The 18,227-nt window shown below is 60.4% G+C and overlaps 2 protein-coding genes across 4 annotated transcripts in view; one reads left to right on the plus strand and one right to left on the minus strand.

Moving 5' to 3' along the window:
* Window positions 1–7,570, plus strand: part of LOC117978423 (spectrin beta chain, non-erythrocytic 5-like) — a 28,386-nt gene extending 20,816 nt beyond the window's left edge. Inside the window, 16 exon segments of the mRNA XM_063595093.1 lie at window positions 146–342; window positions 463–667; window positions 915–1,109; window positions 1,686–1,841; window positions 2,104–2,309; window positions 2,444–2,590; window positions 2,592–2,619; window positions 2,877–3,053; window positions 3,139–3,240; window positions 3,558–3,692; window positions 4,024–4,095; window positions 4,504–4,590; window positions 4,723–4,814; window positions 4,936–5,021; window positions 5,917–6,007; window positions 7,249–7,570. Coding sequence (XP_063451163.1) covers window positions 146–342; window positions 463–667; window positions 915–1,109; window positions 1,686–1,841; window positions 2,104–2,309; window positions 2,444–2,590; window positions 2,592–2,619; window positions 2,877–3,053; window positions 3,139–3,240; window positions 3,558–3,692; window positions 4,024–4,095; window positions 4,504–4,590; window positions 4,723–4,814; window positions 4,936–5,021; window positions 5,917–6,007; window positions 7,249–7,261 — 1,989 coding nt within the window. The 3' untranslated portion in view covers window positions 7,262–7,570.
* A 149-nt stretch (window positions 7,571–7,719) lies between these two features.
* Window positions 7,720–18,218, minus strand: LOC117979213 (cytosolic phospholipase A2 beta-like). 3 transcript variants are annotated; one of them, XM_063595094.1, is made up of 20 exons: window positions 18,135–18,218; window positions 17,954–18,048; window positions 15,587–15,659; window positions 15,147–15,283; window positions 14,902–15,057; window positions 14,714–14,754; window positions 14,536–14,578; window positions 14,238–14,292; window positions 13,860–13,990; window positions 13,505–13,616; window positions 11,996–12,135; window positions 11,200–11,336; window positions 10,743–10,965; window positions 10,493–10,610; window positions 10,039–10,176; window positions 9,767–9,871; window positions 9,432–9,611; window positions 8,987–9,153; window positions 8,361–8,493; window positions 7,720–8,235 (listed from the first exon to the last, which is right to left on the minus strand). In XM_063595094.1, exons 4-20 carry the CDS (start codon window positions 15,243–15,245, stop codon window positions 8,024–8,026), a joined length of 2,190 nt encoding a protein of 729 aa, XP_063451164.1. In that variant the 5' UTR covers window positions 15,246–15,283; window positions 15,587–15,659; window positions 17,954–18,048; window positions 18,135–18,218; the 3' UTR covers window positions 7,720–8,023. The 3 variants fall into 3 exon arrangements, with proteins under 3 accessions (XP_063451164.1, XP_054964389.1, XP_054964382.1); XM_055108414.2 differs by lacking the exons at window positions 17,954–18,048; window positions 18,135–18,218 and adding exons at window positions 13,218–13,252; window positions 16,897–17,106 and having other exon boundaries at window positions 11,996–12,131; window positions 13,527–13,616; window positions 14,902–15,033; XM_055108407.2 differs by lacking the exons at window positions 17,954–18,048; window positions 18,135–18,218 and adding an exon at window positions 16,897–17,105 and having other exon boundaries at window positions 14,902–15,033.
* Between the last annotated feature and the right edge of the window lie 9 nt (window positions 18,219–18,227).

The following is an 18,227-nucleotide window of genomic DNA, read 5'->3' on the forward strand; positions in this document are numbered from 1 at the left end:
AGGCTGCTTAGGAGTGGGGCCAGGCCGAGGGAGCATGACAGCTCCCAGGTGATTCCCCTGTGCAGCCAGGCTGAGAATCGTGGCTGTAAATCCTGAGCCCTGGAGGGTGCCCCGGGAAAACGGATCTCCACTCTGTCACCCCCAGCTCCTGGAGGCGGGATCCTGGCTGGCTGAGCGGGGCCATGTCCTGGACAGCGAGGACATGGGCCACAGTGCTGAAGCCACACAGGCCCTTCTGCGGCAGCTGGAGGCCACCAAGAGAGACCTGGAAGCGTTCAGCCCACGCATCGAGCGGCTGCAGCAGACAGCAGCACTCCTGGAGAGCAGGAAGAACCCAGAAAGGTGGGCGGAAGCCACACCATCCGGGAAGGAGCAGAGAGAAGCCCCCTACAGAGATGGCAGGAGACTGCTCCAGCCTGGAAAGGAAGGGCTGCAGTCCAGACTGTCGCTCTCTTCCCACAGCACCAAGGTGCTAGCCCAGCTGCAGGCAGTTCAGGAGGCCCACGCAGAGCTGCTGCGGAGGGCGGAGGCCAGGGGGCACGGCCTGCAGGAGCAGCTGCAGCTACACCAGCTGGAGCGAGAGACCCTGCTCCTCGACGCCTGACTGACCACCAAGGCGGCCACCGCCGAGTCCCAGGACTACGGGCAGGACCTGGAGGGTGTCAAGGTGAGTTACTCCTGAGCAAACCTCACGGGGAGTGGGCAGAGGCTGAGGAAGGCCTGCCTTGGGATGAAAGGGTTGCTGGGGAGTCAGCAGAAAGGAGCCTGGAGAGGGTGTCCTAGGGAGGATCCCGATGGTTCCAGAACCTGGGCTGAGGGATTTCAGAGCCATCAGAGTCTGCTGAGCTCTTCATGAGCTTTGAGAGCTCATGATAACATCTCGAGTGACCCTGCTGGGCCTCATACCTTTGCAGGTGCTGGAAGAGAAGTTTGATGCTTTCAGAAAGGAAGTGCAGAGCCTGGGCCAGGCCAAGGTGTATGCCCTGAGGAAGTTGGCAGGCACCCTGGAGCGGGGTGCACCCAGGTGCTATCCCCACATCCAAGCCCAGAGGAGCTGCATTGAGGCCGCTTGGGAGAGGTTGGACCAAGCAATAAAAGCCCGCACAGAGGTAGGCGATCACAGGCCGGGCCAAGCTAAGGGGTGTCAGAGTCTTCAAAAAATCCCTCTAAGCCCTCCTTACCACAGGCTTTGGTTCCAACAAGACACACACCCTGATGGCCTCAAGTGAATGCGTCTTCTCCCTCACCTGCTCAGCTTTCTTCCAGGAATTGGCTGCAGCCCCGGACATTCCATCTCTGTAGGTCCTGGGCTGGGGCTGCCTCCTGAGCTGACCCGGTCCCCCAGCCCCATGAGAGGCACTGCAGGTGGTACTGCCAGGGCCAGCCAGATCCCCGAGAACCGGCCTGCTCCCTCACGTGGACCCAACACCTCACGTCTGCCTTTCCCTGAGATGCACGAGGCCCTCTCCTCTCCCCGCCCTCCCCACCCCCTGGCCTGCCGCAGACCCATATCATCACATTCACTGAGGGCTGCAGCATGGAGGATGGTTTCTGTACCTGGGGACACATCAAGCCCCATGGTCCTCCTTGTTCAAAAGGAGGTGGCCCAGAAGGCCATGTCTCCAGGGAGAAAGGAATCCTGGGAGCAGAGAACAGCCCTGAGCAGGTCCTTTCTCCTCTCCCAGAACTTGGCTGCAGCCCATGAGGTCCACAGCTTTCAGCAGGCAGCGGCTGAGCTCCAGGGAAGGATGCAGGAGAAGACGGCCCTGATGAAGGGAGAGGACGGAGGCCACAGCCTGTCATCTGTGCGGACCCTGCAGCAACAGCACAGGCACCTGGAAGTGAGGCCCACGCCCTGCAGCCTGCCTGTCTGAGCCCCTGCCCGAAGGTGGTGGCTGAGGGGACCTATCTCAGCCCTCCCACCCCAGCCTGCTTCAGCCTCTTCTCCAGAAACCCAGATCCTTCCCCGAGGGGCCCTAGGACTTGGCCCAGCTTGTGCAGCAGAGTGGAGGTGGTTCCTCAGAGAGGCCTGGTGCTCCTGAATGCAGAGCACGCATCGGCTCAGTTGGGGGACTGAGGCCTGATCTCATGCTCTGGTTGCAGAGAGAGCTGGAAGCTATGGAGAAGGAGGTGGCACGGGTACAGACCGAGGCCTGCCGACTGGGCCAGCTACATCCTGCAGCTCCGGGGGGCCTGGCCAAGGTACAGGAGGCCTGGGCCACCCTGCAGGCGAAGGCCCAGGAGCGAGGCCAGTGGCTGGCGCAGGCTGCACAGGGCCATGCCTTCCTCGGGCGCTGCCAGGAACTGCTGTAGGTGTCCTACCTCAGCTGCCGGCTCAGCTCTACCCTGTGGGGTGGGGGTATGCTGGCTCTTGGGGGAGCTGGACCCTCCCTCCCCTGCTCCCCAGCCAGCCCTGACAACAGCTCCCTTCCCTGCCCCACAGAGCATGGGCACAGGAGAGGCAGGAGCTGGCGTCCTCCGAGGAGCTGGCTGAGGACGTGGCGGGGGCTGAGCAGCTCCTTGGGCAGCATGAAGAGCTGGGGCAAGAAATCAGGGAGTGCCGCCTTCAAGCCCAGGACCTGCGGCAGGAAGGACAACAGCCACTTCATGTCTGCAGAGGTGTGAACTCAGAGGGTGGGCCTGGGGTTGGGCTCGGGATACAGCCTGATTGCCCAGGTCCTCAGGGCCCCTCACAGGCATGGAAACCAGCGGGAAAGGAAAGCTGGGCGCAGACAGGGAGAGAGGCTGGGAAGGGGCAGGTGCGGGTCTCACAGCCTTCCCTCTGCACTTCCATTAACACTTGGCTCTCCAGCCCTGCCCTGCCCATGGTGGGAGCCCTACCCAAGCTGTCACCCATAGCAGCCCCTCCCCACCAGGTGACAGAGTGCCTGCAGGAGCTGGAAGGGCGGCTGCAGGAGCTGGAGGAGGCTTGGGCCCTGCGCTGGCAACGCTGTGCCGAGAGCTGGGGCCTGCAGAAGCTTCGGCAGAGGCTGGAGCAGGCTGAGGCCTGGCTGGCCTGCCGGGAGGGCCTCCTGCTGAAGCCCGACTATGGGGTGAGTGGGGGTCCTGCCCCTTAGCTGGCTACCAGGCTCTGGGCCCCCCCTAAGCTGGGCCTCACCTGAACATGCTTCTCCCCAGCACTCAGTGTCAGATGTGGAGTTGCTGCTGCACAGACACCAGGACTTAGAAAAGCTGCTGGCAGCCCAGGAAGAGAAGTTTGCCCAAATGCAGAAGACAGAGGTGACGACTGCCTCGGCTAGGGGCTGAGGGCTGGTGGGGGAACAGTCCCTCTCAGCCTGCAAGTCAGTGTCTCCCAGGGCACTGAGCCCTCACCCGGCCCTGCCTTACCTGCTCCTTTCCCTGGCCAGCTGCGGTGGTGGGAGAGGCACCATTGTGGACTGGGTGTGAGCCTCCAGAGCCAAAGCTGAAAGAGCTAGTGATGGGCAGGCAGGCCCCCTCTGACCGGGAGGGCTGGGGGAGGGGAGGTAGACGGGAACCCGAGGTGTGGCTGGTCTCCCTGACCTGGCTCACCTTGCCCACCTTGCTCACTCCCCAAGATGGAACAGGAGCTCCTGCTGCAGCCACAGGAGCTGAAGCCCGGGAGAGCTGGCAGCTCGCTGACATCCTTTCAGTGGAGGCCCTCTGGACACCAGGGGCTAGGAGCACAGCTGGCTGAGATGAGGGACCCCCAGGCAGGTGTCCCCATGGGGCTGCAGGCACCCCCGCCGTGGTCTCCCTGGAGCATGCAGTGGGGCTGGGGCTGTGGGGGTGAGGGCCCACACCCTGGAGCCAGTGCTGGGAGCCCGGGCACAGGAGCTGAAGGTCATTAGGAATAAAGATGGCTGTCTACAGCCATACCACCCTGAACATGCCCGATCTCATCTGATCTTAGAAGCTAAGCAGGGTCAGGCCTGGTTAGTACTTGGATGGGAGGAATAGAGAGAGCCGGGGGCAGTGGGTGCCTTGCCCACCTTCCTGAGGGTGCTGGTCCTGACATTTCTGGGCCCCATCTTGCATTTTCAGGATGCAAAGGGTACCCCCACCATGGAGGGGTCTTTGGAGTTCAAGCAGCACCTGCTGCCTGGCGGGAGGCAGGTGAGTGCCTGGAGATTCCTTCTCCAGGCAGCTCCCCACTTGCAGCAGCGCTTGAGTGGCTCGAAGAGCCATCTGGGCCTGGCACCCTTGCACTGTGAACTTGGGCAGATGCCACCCCCCACCATGCTGTCCAGGCAGTTTGGCTCCTTGGGACCCTTCCCAGCTTCTGCCACCACCCCCACCTACCCACCCCCCCAGGAGGTGCTGGGATTCCTCCTCCCCACCTGCTCTTCCCCTTCTGCTTGGTTTCCCGTCAGAGCCCCTCTGTGGCTTCCCTTTCCCCATTGGGACTTTGGTCCAATCCACCGCTTTTCCTGGGAAGCTCCAGACACACGGTGAGGCGTGGACAGGCCCTAGCTCTGGCTTCCTGCGTGTGGCTCATGCGACCTTCCCGCCTCCTCTCCACAGCCTAGCTCGAGCTCCTGGGACAGCTGCCGCGGGACCTTGCAGGGCAGCTCTCTGAGCCTGTTCCTGGATGAGAGGATGGCAGCGGAGGTACCAGGCGGGGTAGGGGAGATGCAGACATCAGGGTGCTGGGAAACAAGGCAGAGGGGCCCCAGGACAGAGGGACCCCACAAGGAAAAGCTGAGATGGCCGCAGTGACCCCTGCCTCTCATCTCTCCTCAGAAAGTAGCTTCCATAGCCCTCCTTGACCTCACGGGAGCCCGGTGTGAGAGGCTGCGGGGCCGCCATGGCAGGAAACACACATTCTCCTTAAGGTGAGCGGAGAGACATGGACTCCGGCATCGCCCCCAGCAGCCACCTGGCTCAGCGGGGGCTGGAGGCATGGGGGTCCCCAAAGGGACAGTGGAGTTTGACCTGTGACTGTGTGGGTGCCAGGTTGACCAGTGGGGCAGAGATCCTGTTTGCAGCACCGTCCGAAGAGCAGGCTGAGAGCTGGTGGCGAGCCCTGGGCAGCACTGCAGGTGGGCTTCAGGGGAAGGATGTGGGGAGGGCGGCCGACTCCCTGGGCCCCAAGCTCCTGGGCCCCTAGTGTTTTATGCATCCTAGGGAGGTTTCACAGTTAGCATCTCTAACCTCCAAGAAGTGGGACTTATTGTTTTTTCTCAAAGAATTTAGGTCCTGGAGAGGTTACGCAACTTGCCCAAGATCACACAGCTAATTAGCAGAGATGGGGCCAGTTTTGAACCCCCAGCTGTGTCCTGGTCCTGTTCTGCCCCTTTTGGAGTCTGCCACTCAGACTGCCCCAAGCCCTTCCTGCCACAATCCTCATGGACTGTGTTCCTCCAATGGCTTTCCAGGCTCTGTTCTTTCTGATCTGGGTGCTTCTCTAACCTTCTAGTCCTCAGACAACTTTGAATGTCACCACGCTTGAGTTGTTTTGCAGACAGTAAGCAAGCCAGGTTCTACTTGGAGGAATATATAGAGACAACCCTTTGGACTTTCTTCCGGGGTCAGCGTGCTCTGCTGAGGCTCCGTGTGGACAGTGTGTTCAGGGAATGTGTCTGGGATCCTAGCTCTGTCGCTGGTTCCCCTGGACTCTCCTCCCAGGAGTCTGTCTTCCCAGAAACCCAAAGGGATCTTGAGTTGTTCGACATTCCAGAATCCCCCACCTCCTAAGAAAGGCTCAGCCTTTCTTAACTCATCTGTGAGGAGTTTCCTAAGAGGCAGGATGCATGGGGGAAAAAACCTGCCCACAGGTGCTCAGCCCGCCCCACACCCCCACGTGGGAAGGGCCTGGCATGGCCAGGCTGCCTAAGGCTGTGCTGAGCCTCCAGAAGCTGGAGGAAGGAGCAGCCAGACCTGGCGCCTGCAGATGGTCTGGGCCGGGCTAACAGTGGTTATTCCCTTGCTCTGCAGCCCGGAGTCTGAGCCCAGAACTCAAAGCCAAACCTGTCAGCTCTCTGAATGAGTGCACGACCAAGGATGCCCGGCCTGGATGTCTACTCAGGTGGGACACCTGGGTGGGGGAAGCAGGGCGGGGAGCCCTGGGCTTCAGTGGCTAGCAGGCGCTGTCCTCTGAAGCCTGAGGTTCTGGGCCTCAGAATTACTCTGTTGGGCTGTAGGGAAATGCTTTTGGAACCCTCAGCTGCCCCTGCCCACTCTCAGCTGAGAGGAATCCAGGCCACAAAGCCCAGATTTCCACAGACTCGACAGTGGTCCCCTCCCAGGGCTCACTCCATGCTCTGGTGTGGGGACCCTGTAGACGAAGCTGCCCAGGCTCCCTGTGCCCTTCCTGCTCGGCTGCTTGTGGGAGGAGCAGCCAGGTTTCCCTCTGCCCAGTGCTGAGAGCCTGCCTGGGTTTGTTTCCCATGCACTCCTCACTCTCCTCCCTCCTCTCCCCTCTCCAACGCACAGCACATTGGCAGGACAGCCAGACCCTGCCCCACCCTTGTTCCAACCCGTTCTCTACCTGGTCCTCCCCTGCTTTCCCCAATCCCCACTCCATGGCAATGGAGAGGGCCAGCACGTCCTGGCCTGCAGGCCAGGGAGGAGATGCGAAGGTGGATGTGCGGGGGCAGGAGGCTCTTACCTGGCTCCTCAGTCCCCCCTTGTAGATCCCAGCATCATTTCGATGCTCAACCCCCCTCACCCACATCTCCTTCCCTTCCAAACCAGAGGGCTTCAGGCTCTCCAGGGGGAGGGGACACCTGAGGTTAGGTGAAAGTGGAGGAGGGACTGGAGACAGGCAAATCCTCCGTGCATGGGCCCCATGCCAGGATGTGCCTAGACGTGCACACGCATATACAGCCGTGTGCCTGGAGGGCTCATACCATGAGGGGTGGCAGCCGCGGCTGTGGTCTCCAGTGTAACCATCTGCTCCCAGTCCTGCAGAGCCCAATATATGATTTGATTTAGATGATGTGTTGCTGACGGGACAGGCCTTGTCCTGGACACAGTGGCTCCTGAGGCTACCAGGACAGCCATTTTTTCTGCTGTCTCTAACCCAGGGCTGGGGCCACTAGGCCAGCTGACAGACGTCGAGTTGGGTTATGAAAGTCGAGGCAATTCCCACCCACTCACCCGTCACTGTGGTCGCTGCCGCAGCGCCTGTCAGCTCTGGAATCCACTCCCATGCTTATTCTAGGAGGCTGGCTGGTCCAGGGGAGGGCAGGGGCACCAGTGTTTGTTTGTTTGGAGAAGATTCTGGGGTGGCCATACCCTACTAAATTCATTCCGTTTTCCCAACAGGTCTGATCCCTGAGGTGAACCCCAGTGCAACACCAAACTTCAGGGGCACAAGCGAGGACACATCTAAGGGACCAGAATGGGACTCAGCTACAGGCAAAAGGGCTCCTTCCCGTGGCTGCTTCAACCCAGTTCCCCAGGCCCAGCTTCTGGAATAGACAGTTCCTTCTGGTTAGATGGGTCCTACCATGTGGCAGGAAACAGCCATTGCCTGGCCTCCCCCTGCATTCCTGTCTGGGTGAAGAGGAGACGTGTTACGGCAGAGCAGGTGGGCAAGGCCAGGGCTACCCCACGCCCATGTGGCCTCCTCCTTGCTTGGAAGGGGTGACTCTGAGCACAGTAGACGCAGATGTGTGCAGAGAATGTGCTCTTCGGAGGAAGAACACTGATGAGCGAGCTCTGTACCAGCCCTTGCCATGTACAGCCCAGAGCCTAGAATGACATGGCCCTTCTCAGCAGTAATAACAGATGGTCTCAGCGCCTCACATTTGTATGAGTCTGTAACGTATCAAGTGCTCCAACTACTCAAGGTAGCGCAGAAGGGAAAACAGGCACAGGCCGGGGGGTTTTGGGTGATTACACAAATGGGCTTGGCCTCCTTACCCCACTGCAAACTGCTGAGGTGCAAGGGAGCTCCCAGCCCTCAGCCTGGACCCTGGGACAGTGCCACCTGAGCCCGAGGCTCTGAAGCACTGCGTGATGACAGTTCCCACCTGCAACTCAGCAGCCAGGGAATGAATGAGAGTTAGTTAGTTAGGGGTGGCAGGGGCCCCGGCCATCAGTGGGGCCTGCGCTGCCGCCTCCGCTGCACTGCCTGGCGCAGAGCCTCCAGCAGCTGCTCCTGGTTGTTGCAGACATTGTAATGTGTCAGGTGCAGCAGCTTGTCCACGTCCTCCTGGCTGTAGGTCACCTTCGTGTAGTGGTAGGGAGAGTCCGATGAAGACAGGTTCACCTCCCCAGCTGCCGCCTCCTCGGGTGGCCGCCGGACCCCTGTGGAGAGAGTGCAGCCTGGCATGGGGAACACGTTGTGGGGAAGACGGGTTTGGAGAGGCACAGGGGACAGAGGAGGTGTGGGGGACTGGGGCAGCAGGATGGGGAGGTGAACAGCAGCTCACCAGGGGCCGAGTACTCCCGGAAGGAGTCGCTGACCAGAGGAAAGTGCGGCACCACAGGGGCTCCGGGGCTGGGCGAGATGGGCAGGAACGGGATCCCCTGCTCTTGGCAGAACCGGCCCAGGAGCTGCAACTGCTGCAGGGCAGGCAGAAGGGCCTTCAGAGGGACAGGGCCCCTGGCATCCTCAACACTGGGGCTGACGTAAGATGCACAGGACCTGGGGCTCAAATGCCAAAACGGTCTCCAGTGGGGCCTACGAAGCCAGTTGTTGGAAAAAACTCTCCACACCTGACAGGCCTCGGTGGCAGCTCCTCTGGGGCTAGACGGAGCCGGGTTACTCCCAGCATTCCAGTTCTGACACTGGGAGCCAAAGCAGACTCAGCAGGTGGGCCCAGAGGCCCAGGACCACACCTCGCAGGTCAGTAAAGGGGACCCAGATACCAGGAGAACCTCGCCAGCTTCCCAACTTCCGGAAAAGAATGAGCTCCTCTGGTGGCAAATTAAGATTCCAGTGTCCCAATCACAGCTCCTAAAGGAAGGTGAACCAGACACTGGACTCCAAAGCCCCTCTCTTCAGGGGACAGGGGCCACCCACCGCCTCCCTGGTGGGCTGCCCACCCTTCCCAACCTGGAAGGCTCCGTGGAGGTTGTAGTCCAATGACAGGATGAGGTCCACGTCCCGAGTGGGCTGCAGGAGGGGCAGGCAGCTGGTATTGATGAGGTAGCCAACATCCAGCAGGCACAGGTGGGGCTCCGAGGGTGTCAGCTGGTTGGGGAGCCCATCCAGAGTGGTAGCTGGAAGGTTGGGGAGAGCAGCAATTGTCACAGATACCAAGGGTACCAGATTCCTGCTGGAAGGAGAGACTCTGGCCTCTGGTCCCTGCTGAACCAACACCCCCACAGCCCTGCAGGTGGGCCCTGGGTCCCCAAGACAAGGAGAAAAAGACCCCTGTTCCAAGTAGTCCAGGCAATCAAGCTCAAAGCAGGAGAATGGGAGTGGACTGTGAGGGGTATCTGGACTGGGGACTCAAGGCTCAGGTGGCCATAGGAGGACTTTGGAGAGAAGCAAGTACCTTTCCATGTGGAGAAGTGAGGATGCTGAAAGTAGTCTTTGTGGAAATGGAGGCCACGCAGGAAATTATGTGTGGCCTGGGCCAGTGGACGCCACGTCAGAAGATTGGTGAAAAACTCAGCTATCCCGCCGGCTGTTGAGGGTGGTTCTTCTATCTTCAGAAGGGGGACCTGCTCCTTGTCTACACAGGCAAGGTGGGGAAATAGGGACTCCTGCACCTTTATCCCCACCTTGGCAGTGACCCTGGAGGGGGAAGAGGTGTGAACCCCCCGCCCCCTGGTGCAGCCCCAGCTGGCTGCCCCTTGGCACCCTTATGAAGGGGGTCGGAGCACTTACCCAGGTTGGCCTGGTTCCTGACCCAGCGGTCCCAGAACTGGCTGGGCTCTGAGGCCCAGTATAAGCTGTCCTGGAGGTTGGCTGCATACAGGTTGCTCCAGATACCTGAAAGAGCAGCCGTGAGGGAAGAGGGCCCCCGACTCTTGTCCCAACCCTACCCTTCCCCATGGCCAGTCCTGGCCCAGGAAACTCTTCTGACCGAGGCTGCCCTCTCACCCAGGACCCATTTTCCCTGCTCGGCCCAGCTTCCCCAGCCTGCCAGTGCCCCTCACCTTCTAAGAAGCAGATGCAGGACTCAGGAAGCCTCTTCATCAGCTGCCCCATAAAGAACTCGGAGCCAAAGAGCTCAGAGGGGATGAAGGCCCCGTACTTGGGGAAGCCGACCTCGTAGGGAGAGAACTTGCACCACTCTGTGAGGAGTCCACCCCTCAGCCTCATGGTGCAGAGCCCTTAGGCACCCACACCCCCACCCCGACCCAGGGTTTTGCTTTAGGGCAGCTGAGGACCAGGAGGCCCAGGCCTTGTGGCCTGGGCTTTGTGCATAGGACCTAAGGCCCCTGCCTCCTTCCCAAAGGGCTGAGGGACCCCAGTAGGGTGCCGGTCTCCAGAAAGCAAGGGACCTGGCTCAGGAGAGGTGGGTGTGACATCTGCAATCTGCACACAGGCCCCGTCTCCCCTTATTCCACCAACTGCAAGGGCACAGGTCTCAGCTCTTGGGCCACTCACCCCCAAATTCAAAAGTGGTCAGGCTCTGCCCTTTGGTGTTGAGGGCACAGTAGATGGGCAGAGGGTTCTGGCCATGACTCAGGGCCTCCCGTTGATCTGAGAGCTTGTGATCATGGGGCTGGGGAAAGATGCGTAGAACCTAAACCCACAGCGGCCTGGGTGCCCAGGGCCTTTCCCACCCTGCTGTCCAGCACCGAGCCCCAGCTCCAGCCCTTGCCCTGGCTCTGCCCCCAGGCCGCAGCCCCCGCACCTCATCATGCAGCAGCGCCTCGTTGATGAGGGCCCACAGGTTGGTGAAGCAGCTTGGGTAGCCCAAGCGGGCACGCTCGGCCAGCTCCTGCCGGTACCGCTGCAGCTGGCTGGGGGCCAGCACACCCAGCTTGTTCTTGGTCACCTGGGTCTTCAGCAACTCAGTGGGCCCTGCCAGGTCCTTCTGAGACCACTCTGTGTCCTCATAAAGGTTGGCCAAGGCCCTGGGAAAAGCCAAAGCCAGAGGGCTGTCACTGAAGGACCCCGTCTAGACCCCACGTGCCCCGGGCTTTCTAGGACAATGGCCTGGCAGGGACCTTCCCAGGGTCCCCTTGAGCACGTTTCTCCCTGGCACATTCATTCTCCCAGCCCTTCTAGTTTTCTCAGAGGCCTAGGAGAACCCTGGCACCAGCACCCCCTGCCACACAGGGTCCAGCATCAGCCTGCCCCCAGCTCACCAGGTGGAGCCCGAGGCCCCGGTGATGTAGGAGACGCAATCCAAGAGGCCCAGCTCCTTCAGGCCAGCCAGCTGCCCATACAGGGAAGTCATTGCCCGGATCCCACCACCAGTGGCCATAATAGCTACCACTGGGATCTGGAAAAGAAGAGAGCCAGGCCTGTAGAGGCCCTAGGGATGGGGAAGGCCAAGTCACAGGAAGAAGAGGTAGCAGGTCAAGTGGCCACCCAGCCCACAGCTAAGGCCTGATCACAGGTCTTGGGACCAGTTCTGAGTCAGCCCTGGGGGCCAGAAACAGCCTTTTGAGTGCCCAGCTCCTCCAGTCCTAAGGGCTCCAGGAAAAAATGGCCCAGGCAAGTTCTGAGCCTCATCTCCTTGCCCTCAGCCCCCGAGCCTGATGCTCACTTTCTGGAAGCCCCAGGGCCTGCCTCAAAATTTTCCCAAATTGCCATCACTCCCCCAGGAGATGGCCCAGGCTAATATGAACCTCCTGAAGCACCCTGGGCCAACAGGCCTCATACCAGATATCTGTCTCCCTCCTCAGACAGGCTAGGCTGAGAACCAAGAAACAGAGTAGGAAAGCCAGCCCCATGAGGTAGCTCCCATGTGGGCTCCAGGTGCCTCAAGCAACACTCTGCCTGTACCAAGTCCCTGCTAACACCAGGTGAGAGGAAGCAGGGTGGGGACAGGCAGCTACGAGCTCTGGTCTAGATCGGGGACAAGCAGCTCCAGTGTTCAGCACCAGGAGCTAGGCCCAAGCAAGCCCGGGGACACCCCATCCAGCCCAGCCCCCAAACCTCATCCTCCTGCACGTCTCCATCCAGCTGCAGGGCCTGCCTCAAGGCCGCGGCCACCACCTGCTTCCTCCTGCTCAGGAAGGCCTGCTCCTCTGCACAGGGCCCGAAGCCCAGTCGCACGGCCAGCTCCCTCAGTCTGGCTGGGGAAGGAAGAGACTGTGAGACAGCTCTCAACCCTCCCCAGAGAATGGAAAGCCGGGTCTGCCTCACCTGTAATACCTACTGCCCTCCCTCTTCTCCCCAACCCTCAATGCCACTCCCGTGTCACAAGACTGAAGTTTGACACCTGGGGAGAGTGTGTCCATGTGGACATGCTTGGGAATGCAGCAAAGCAGACTGGCAGGACCCAGAATGCCGTGGCCGAAAGAGGCTGCTTGGGGTCCCAGGTGCAGACAGGCCCCCAGGCAGGCCCCATACCATAGATCCCCACCTCCAAGTCTCGTGTTCTGTCCCTTACCCACGGAGTTCAAAGCACTTTGGGAGGCTGAGGCAGGCATATAACTTGAGGCCAGGACCAGCCTGGCCAATGTGGGGAAACCCCGTCTCCACTAAAAATACAAAAATTAGTTGGGTGTGGTGGTGGGCACCCATAATCCCAGCTACTCGGGAGGCTGAGGCAGGAGAATCGCTTGAACCCCAGAGGCGGAGGTTGCAGTGAGCCAAGATCGCGCCATTGCACTCCAGCCTGGGCGACAGAGAGAGACTCCGTCTCAAAAAAAAAAAAAAAAAAAAGGGCAGGGGGCAGGGCAGAAAAGGACCAATAATCCTGTGTCTGTGAGGTGAGAAGCCACTCTCTCAAGACAGAGGGCCAGGGTGGGCGACAACTCTACGAAGATCATTTAAGGTCCAGCCATAACAGCTTCCACCCAAAAGGGCGCAATTTCCCCTCTTCTCTCCCTTGGTTTTCCTGCCCTCTCTGCGCCCCAAACCATGTTACCATTTTCCATCCTCGCCTCCCTGCGTTTTCCAGCCAAACATTTATCAAGTGCTCCCCGGGTGCCTGGCACTGGGCCGGTCACTCACCCCTCTGACCATAGGTGCTAAGACTCCTCCCAGTACTCCTCCCGGTACTTCGTGCCCCCCTGAGCGCAAGCCTGAGCCCCTTCAGAGAGCATGAGGATGAGGGGCGGCTGTTTCTCCCCCTCACTCCTCCAGGCCTCCTCCAGCCCCGCGCCCTGGTTGTTTTCCAGGGCCTTGCCCAGTCCCCAGCCAGGCCTCTCACCCTGCTTCTTTTTTCAGCTCCACTCTCATCAGGGGCTCCTGAAAACCGTGAAGGCCCCAGTCACAAAAGGTCGGCCACCTCCACCCAGCTCTGGTCCTCTTACCCTGATCCCCGGCGCACCACCCCCGCCCCGCCACTGTCTCCACAGGCGCCAGGCCTGAAGCAGGGATGCTCAGAGGACACTCCCCAAAGAGCCTGGCCCCAGCACCTGCTCAGGGTGTGACCCACGGAGAAGCGGGAAGCAGGCCCCTCCCTTTGTGGCCTGGGTCCCAGCCCCATCCAGGCACCTTGCTTCCTTCCCTGGGAGGCCAGTTCCTGGGACGTGGGGAAGACAAGCCTCACCACTTGACCAGAGGGCAGGGCACTCAGGGGCACCTTTAGTTGCTCCTCGGGGGCATCCTGCAGGGGACAAAGAATGGAGACCTAAGAATCTTTACGCTTCCACACCTAGCAAAGACCTCACCAAACTCCCGCCGGCAGCCATAGAGGTCTGGGAGGGATGGGAAGGGGAGGCCAGCATGGGCCCACACATGCTGCCAGGGTGCCCACTCTGCCAGGTGGAGCAGAGGTCAGACTGGGAGGAGGTGCAGAGGGAGGGAGGAAGTTCTGGGGGCCCCACCTCGAGGGAGCGAGGCACACTACCTGCAGGTGAATACTCAGTTCCTGCTCCCAGCAGGCTGGGCAGTGGAAGTGGAAGGTGCCAGTGCCCACAGAGGCCTCCTGTGGACCCTCACAGGACCCAGGAACCACAAGCTGAACTCTGTGCTCTGAGGCTGGAAACAGGAACCAGAGCAGAGAGGCTGGGGACGGTATCTCTGCCCACAGAACCCATCTTGCTGCGTGGCCTGGAGGGCACCTCCCTCTCCCCGCTGAAATGGTCTGGTGGAGATGGATCCCCCACCACGGTCCCCCGAGAAGGCCTAAGGGGAAAGCTCAGGCCCCAGGGAGAATTGTCCAATGCTTAAAGGGGGAAGACAAGAGCTGAGAGCCAGGGGCTGTCCCAGTGGGTTGGGGACTCACACTTCTGGTCTCCTGTCTCCTCCAGTTGAACATGCAAGCAGGAGAGCTCCCAGGCCTGAGTCATGAAGACAGCCCCTCAGACACTAACCCCACCCCCCATTCAGGGACCCCACCCTCGCAGCACCCTGGCTGCTGCTGGTCTGCACTTCATTACCTGGGCCCTTGAGATTGTATTCCCTTAACAAACTGAAATCCCAGGGTCCCCAGGCTGAGGCAGCGGTGGGCCTGTACCTCAAGTCGCTGGCATGAGGGAGTCCCGGGGACCCCAGACTGCCTCCAAGAGCACTGGCACACTCACCACCAGAACGCCATTGCTGACGAGCCACTCGCCACGGTCAGCCCTGGAAAGAGCCCCCAGAGCCCCCTTAGCAGGAGTCCAGGTTCCCACCCCACAGAGACCTGGGCATCCCCCAGGCACTAGTGCTGTCCTTCCCACAAGGCACTCCCACCCAAACTGCCCCAGGCCCCTGACTCACAGACTCTGCAGGCAAAATTCAACTTCCAGGCGCCCCTCACCCTGGGAAGAGAGCCAGAAGTAAGTTAGAAAGGGTCAGAAGGAGTGCACATATGTCAGTGAGTATGAGACATGAGTGTGTGTGCATGTGTGCACGTGGAGATTTCAACCCAGACACCAGCTAGGGCTGCCGTGGAAACACCGCCTTGCCTGAGGGCTCAGTGAGAAGCTCTCACGCCGGAACTCCCCAGCCCGCAGAGTCCCCGCATCAAACAGTACTGACAACACAGGGTCATCTCCGGTCACCAGGTCCCGGTCAAAGACTTTCAGTTCCATGACATTCTGGAGGGGAAAAGAGTGACAGGGCTGCAGGAGGGAGGGGACAGAAAGGTGAGCAGGGCAGCGGCAGTGGCTGGCGAGGATGTGGGTAGAGGCAGCGCTGATGCCTGGCCCACCTTGAGCTGCCTGTGGATCCTGAAGTGAAAGCTCTGGTTCCAGACAGGGCTGCTGCTGTTCTTGACCGTGCGTGTCTGGAGCCTGTGGCTGCAGGCCATGGGCAGCCAGAGAGTCACGTAGCAGTCAGAGGGGGTCACTGCAGGAAGGAACAAGTGCCCAGCGGTGGACAAGAGCCCTTCCCAGCTGCCCAGACCCACTTCCTTCCATCACCTAGAGCCCCATGTGGGTTAAGACTGAGGGGGAGGGGAAGTGGGGGGAAGTGGGGGCCAGAGGCAGAGCCCCAGCTGCCACCTTCCACCCAGAAGCTCCTCTCAGCTCCCTCCTGTAGGCCCTGCCCACCGGCCCACCCGCCTCCACCAAATCCAGCCACAGCACCCTCCTCCTCAGCACCCTCCTCCTCCCTCAGCCCAGCACAGGGGCCAGGGCGGTGCGCACTCACCTAGGTCCTTAGAGGGTAGGCGATGGGCCTGCAGGACACGAACCGTGAGCAGGCAGGTCCTGGACACCTCTGCCTGCAGAGGTGGGAGAGGGGAGACCTGCTACGGGCTGATGAAGCCAAGGGTGACAGGGGCCACAAAGGAGGCTGGAGCAGTGCCTCAAGGCCTAATCCTGAACCCCAGGCCCATCCTCCATCTCATCAGAATCCTGAATCAACAAGAGGAGACATGATATCTCCATCACGACGCCTGCCAGCACTTACACAATGCTCTGCGCCGGCTCTGGGCCAAGGGCTTTGCATACATTAACTCATTTATCGCACAACCACCTTATGCACAGATACTATTTACGATGGCCCACTCCACAGGGAAACTGAGGCACAGAGAAGCAGTCACTTGCCTGAGGTCCACAATTGGGGTTGGAGCCCGGGCAGGCTGGCTCCAGATTTATGCCTCACACAGACCTGCTTCCACCTTCTCGGGCTAGTATCCTTTAGGCTCTCCACCCAACATCCCCAGCCCACACCCCAGCTAAGCAGCTTTCCGGCTGGCCTTGGGTGGCAGGGGACATAAGCTATCGAGGGAGGGGAAGTAGCACATCAGGGCCTTGGGCCCCAGGCTGAACTGCTCTCGTACCCTCCCCCTCCACCCCGGTCAGAAGAGCATCCTGGAAATGGGCTCTCTCCTGGGCAGGGGAGGCGGCTCCTAGCTCAGACCCCTCACAGGCTGTCATGTCCTCCAGGTCCTGCAAGGTCAGGCTGAAGATGGTCCCCCGGTAGCTCCCTCCAAACCCATGCCCCTGGTTCTGGGAATGCAGCCTGGCAGGCGCACCGGGACCAGGGAAGCCTGTGCCAACTGCTTCCTTTCGGCCTTCCACCTGCCTCCGCAAGGACCCTAACAGGTCAAGTCCAGGGAGCAACCAGGTCCAGGGCAGTGCTGGAGGGCCTCATCCACCAGGGTCAGCCCAGGGCCCTCACACTCCAGGCAACTGAGTCAGAGGAGCATGGAGGAGCCACTTGCTTCCAGGGCCTCAGGGCGGCAGCTGGGAGCCTCTGAGTCTCCAGGGCCCAAATCTATGGTGCCAGGGAGCTCTGCCAGGAGCCCGTTCCCAGGACAGAAAACACTCAGGACAGATCCCTCATCCCCAAGCCTCCTTCTCCCCTGGCTTCTGCCCACTACCCTGGTCTTGTGGTCAATAAACTCCCCTCCCTACCCCTGGAGAAGACCACAGCTCCCATAAGAAACATATTAACTAGGCCCCAGGTAGAGACCAGGGGTCCCAGTAGGGACCCAGGGCCCTGCCAGGCCTTACCACAGCCATGAGACTGAGTCCTCAGGAGCAGGAATGATGGGGCAGTGGCCACAGGATCAAGGACTGTCAGCTTTCTAACCCAGAGCCAGGGATGTGATGTCCCAATTGGTCCCAAGTCCCTCCTACCCGCCGCCTCTGCTCCACCTAAGCTCCACACCCACTCCTGAACCAGCCACCTGTCCAGGAAATGAGGTACCCTAAGCCTATACTAGAGCTCCTGATACCTCTGTGGCACTCGCCAGCCTTTACCAGCTGGGCCTGCCCCACCCAGCCCTGCAATCCCAGCCTGGAGAGCTTGCTGCCAGGGGCTGAGCAGAAGGAAAGCAGGGGTGAGTCCCAGAACAGCAGCCAAGGGAAGAGTGGAGTTCCCTGTCACAGGCCTTTCGCAACTCTGGCACCTGTTGGACAGGAATGCCCAGTCTTGATGGCAGGGCTCCACCAATCTGAGATGAACACCCGGGCCCCCTCACGACAGGCAGGGGAGTGACTGTCACATAAAACAGCCCTTCAAAGCTAGGGGCTGAGTGGCCAGGGATGAGGCCTGTGGGTTGGCACTCAGGGGCAGGGGGTTCTTCTGCCTCCAGGGCATGGTTTGTGGGGGGGTCAGCGTGTGGAGACCAACTCTTTCCTCAGAGGGACAGCCCCAGGAGAGGCGGGGGCTTCCGTCCCTTCCTGCCTGTGCCTGTTATGGGAGAAACAGGGGTTATCCCCAGGGCACCAGGTCCCACCTGCTGCCCCTGAACTGGGGGAGGACAGTAACCAGAGGAGAGCTAGGAATAGCTCTCAAGGTCCTGGGCCAAAGAGGTCCGGACCAGAGAGCTACAAGACTCAGGTCTGCTTGCTTGTCCCAGGGAGGGGCTGCGGTGGCTCTCATGGACAGCGGGACTTGGGCAGCGGACGGCTCTTTGGGCCCAGGCTGGGATCCAGCCCTCACCCCCAGTGAAGGTCACCCTGAAGTTTTTACCTGAACCTTCAGGCCCTCCTTAGACCACAGAAGGCAACTTCAAGAGGGAGGATCAGAACATATGACTCATAAGCCAGGCGCAGTGGCTCACACCTGTAATCCCAGCACTTTTGGGAGGCCGAGGCAGGTGGATCACGAGGTCAGGAGATCAAGACCATACTGGCTAACACGGTGAAACCCCGTCTCTCCTAAAAATACAAAAAAATTAGCCGGGCATGGTGGCACGCACCTGTAGTCCCAGCTACTTGGGAGGCTGAGGCAGAATAGTGTGAACCTGGGAGGCGGAGCTTGCAGTGAGCTGACATCACACCACTGCACTCCAGCCTGGGTGACAGAGCGAGACCCCATCTTAAAAAAAAAAAAAAAA

This window comes from Pan paniscus, chromosome 13 (genome assembly GCF_029289425.2).
Source record: "Pan paniscus chromosome 13, NHGRI_mPanPan1-v2.0_pri, whole genome shotgun sequence".
NCBI classification, from domain to species: domain Eukaryota; kingdom Metazoa; phylum Chordata; class Mammalia; order Primates; family Hominidae; genus Pan; species Pan paniscus.

Excerpts from the sequence above, each read along its gene's own strand:
- LOC117979213 (XM_055108414.2), bottom strand. Across the intron at positions 13,253-13,526 it reads TCCCCACGTCCCAGGAACTG|CCCCTGATGAGAGTGGAGCT; the intron begins GCCTCCCAGGGA and ends GGTTTTCAGGAG. Across the intron at positions 8,494-8,986 it reads ACCTCCACGGAGCCTTCCAG|CAGTTGCAGCTCCTGGGCCG; the intron begins GTTGGGAAGGGT and ends CCTGCCCTGCAG.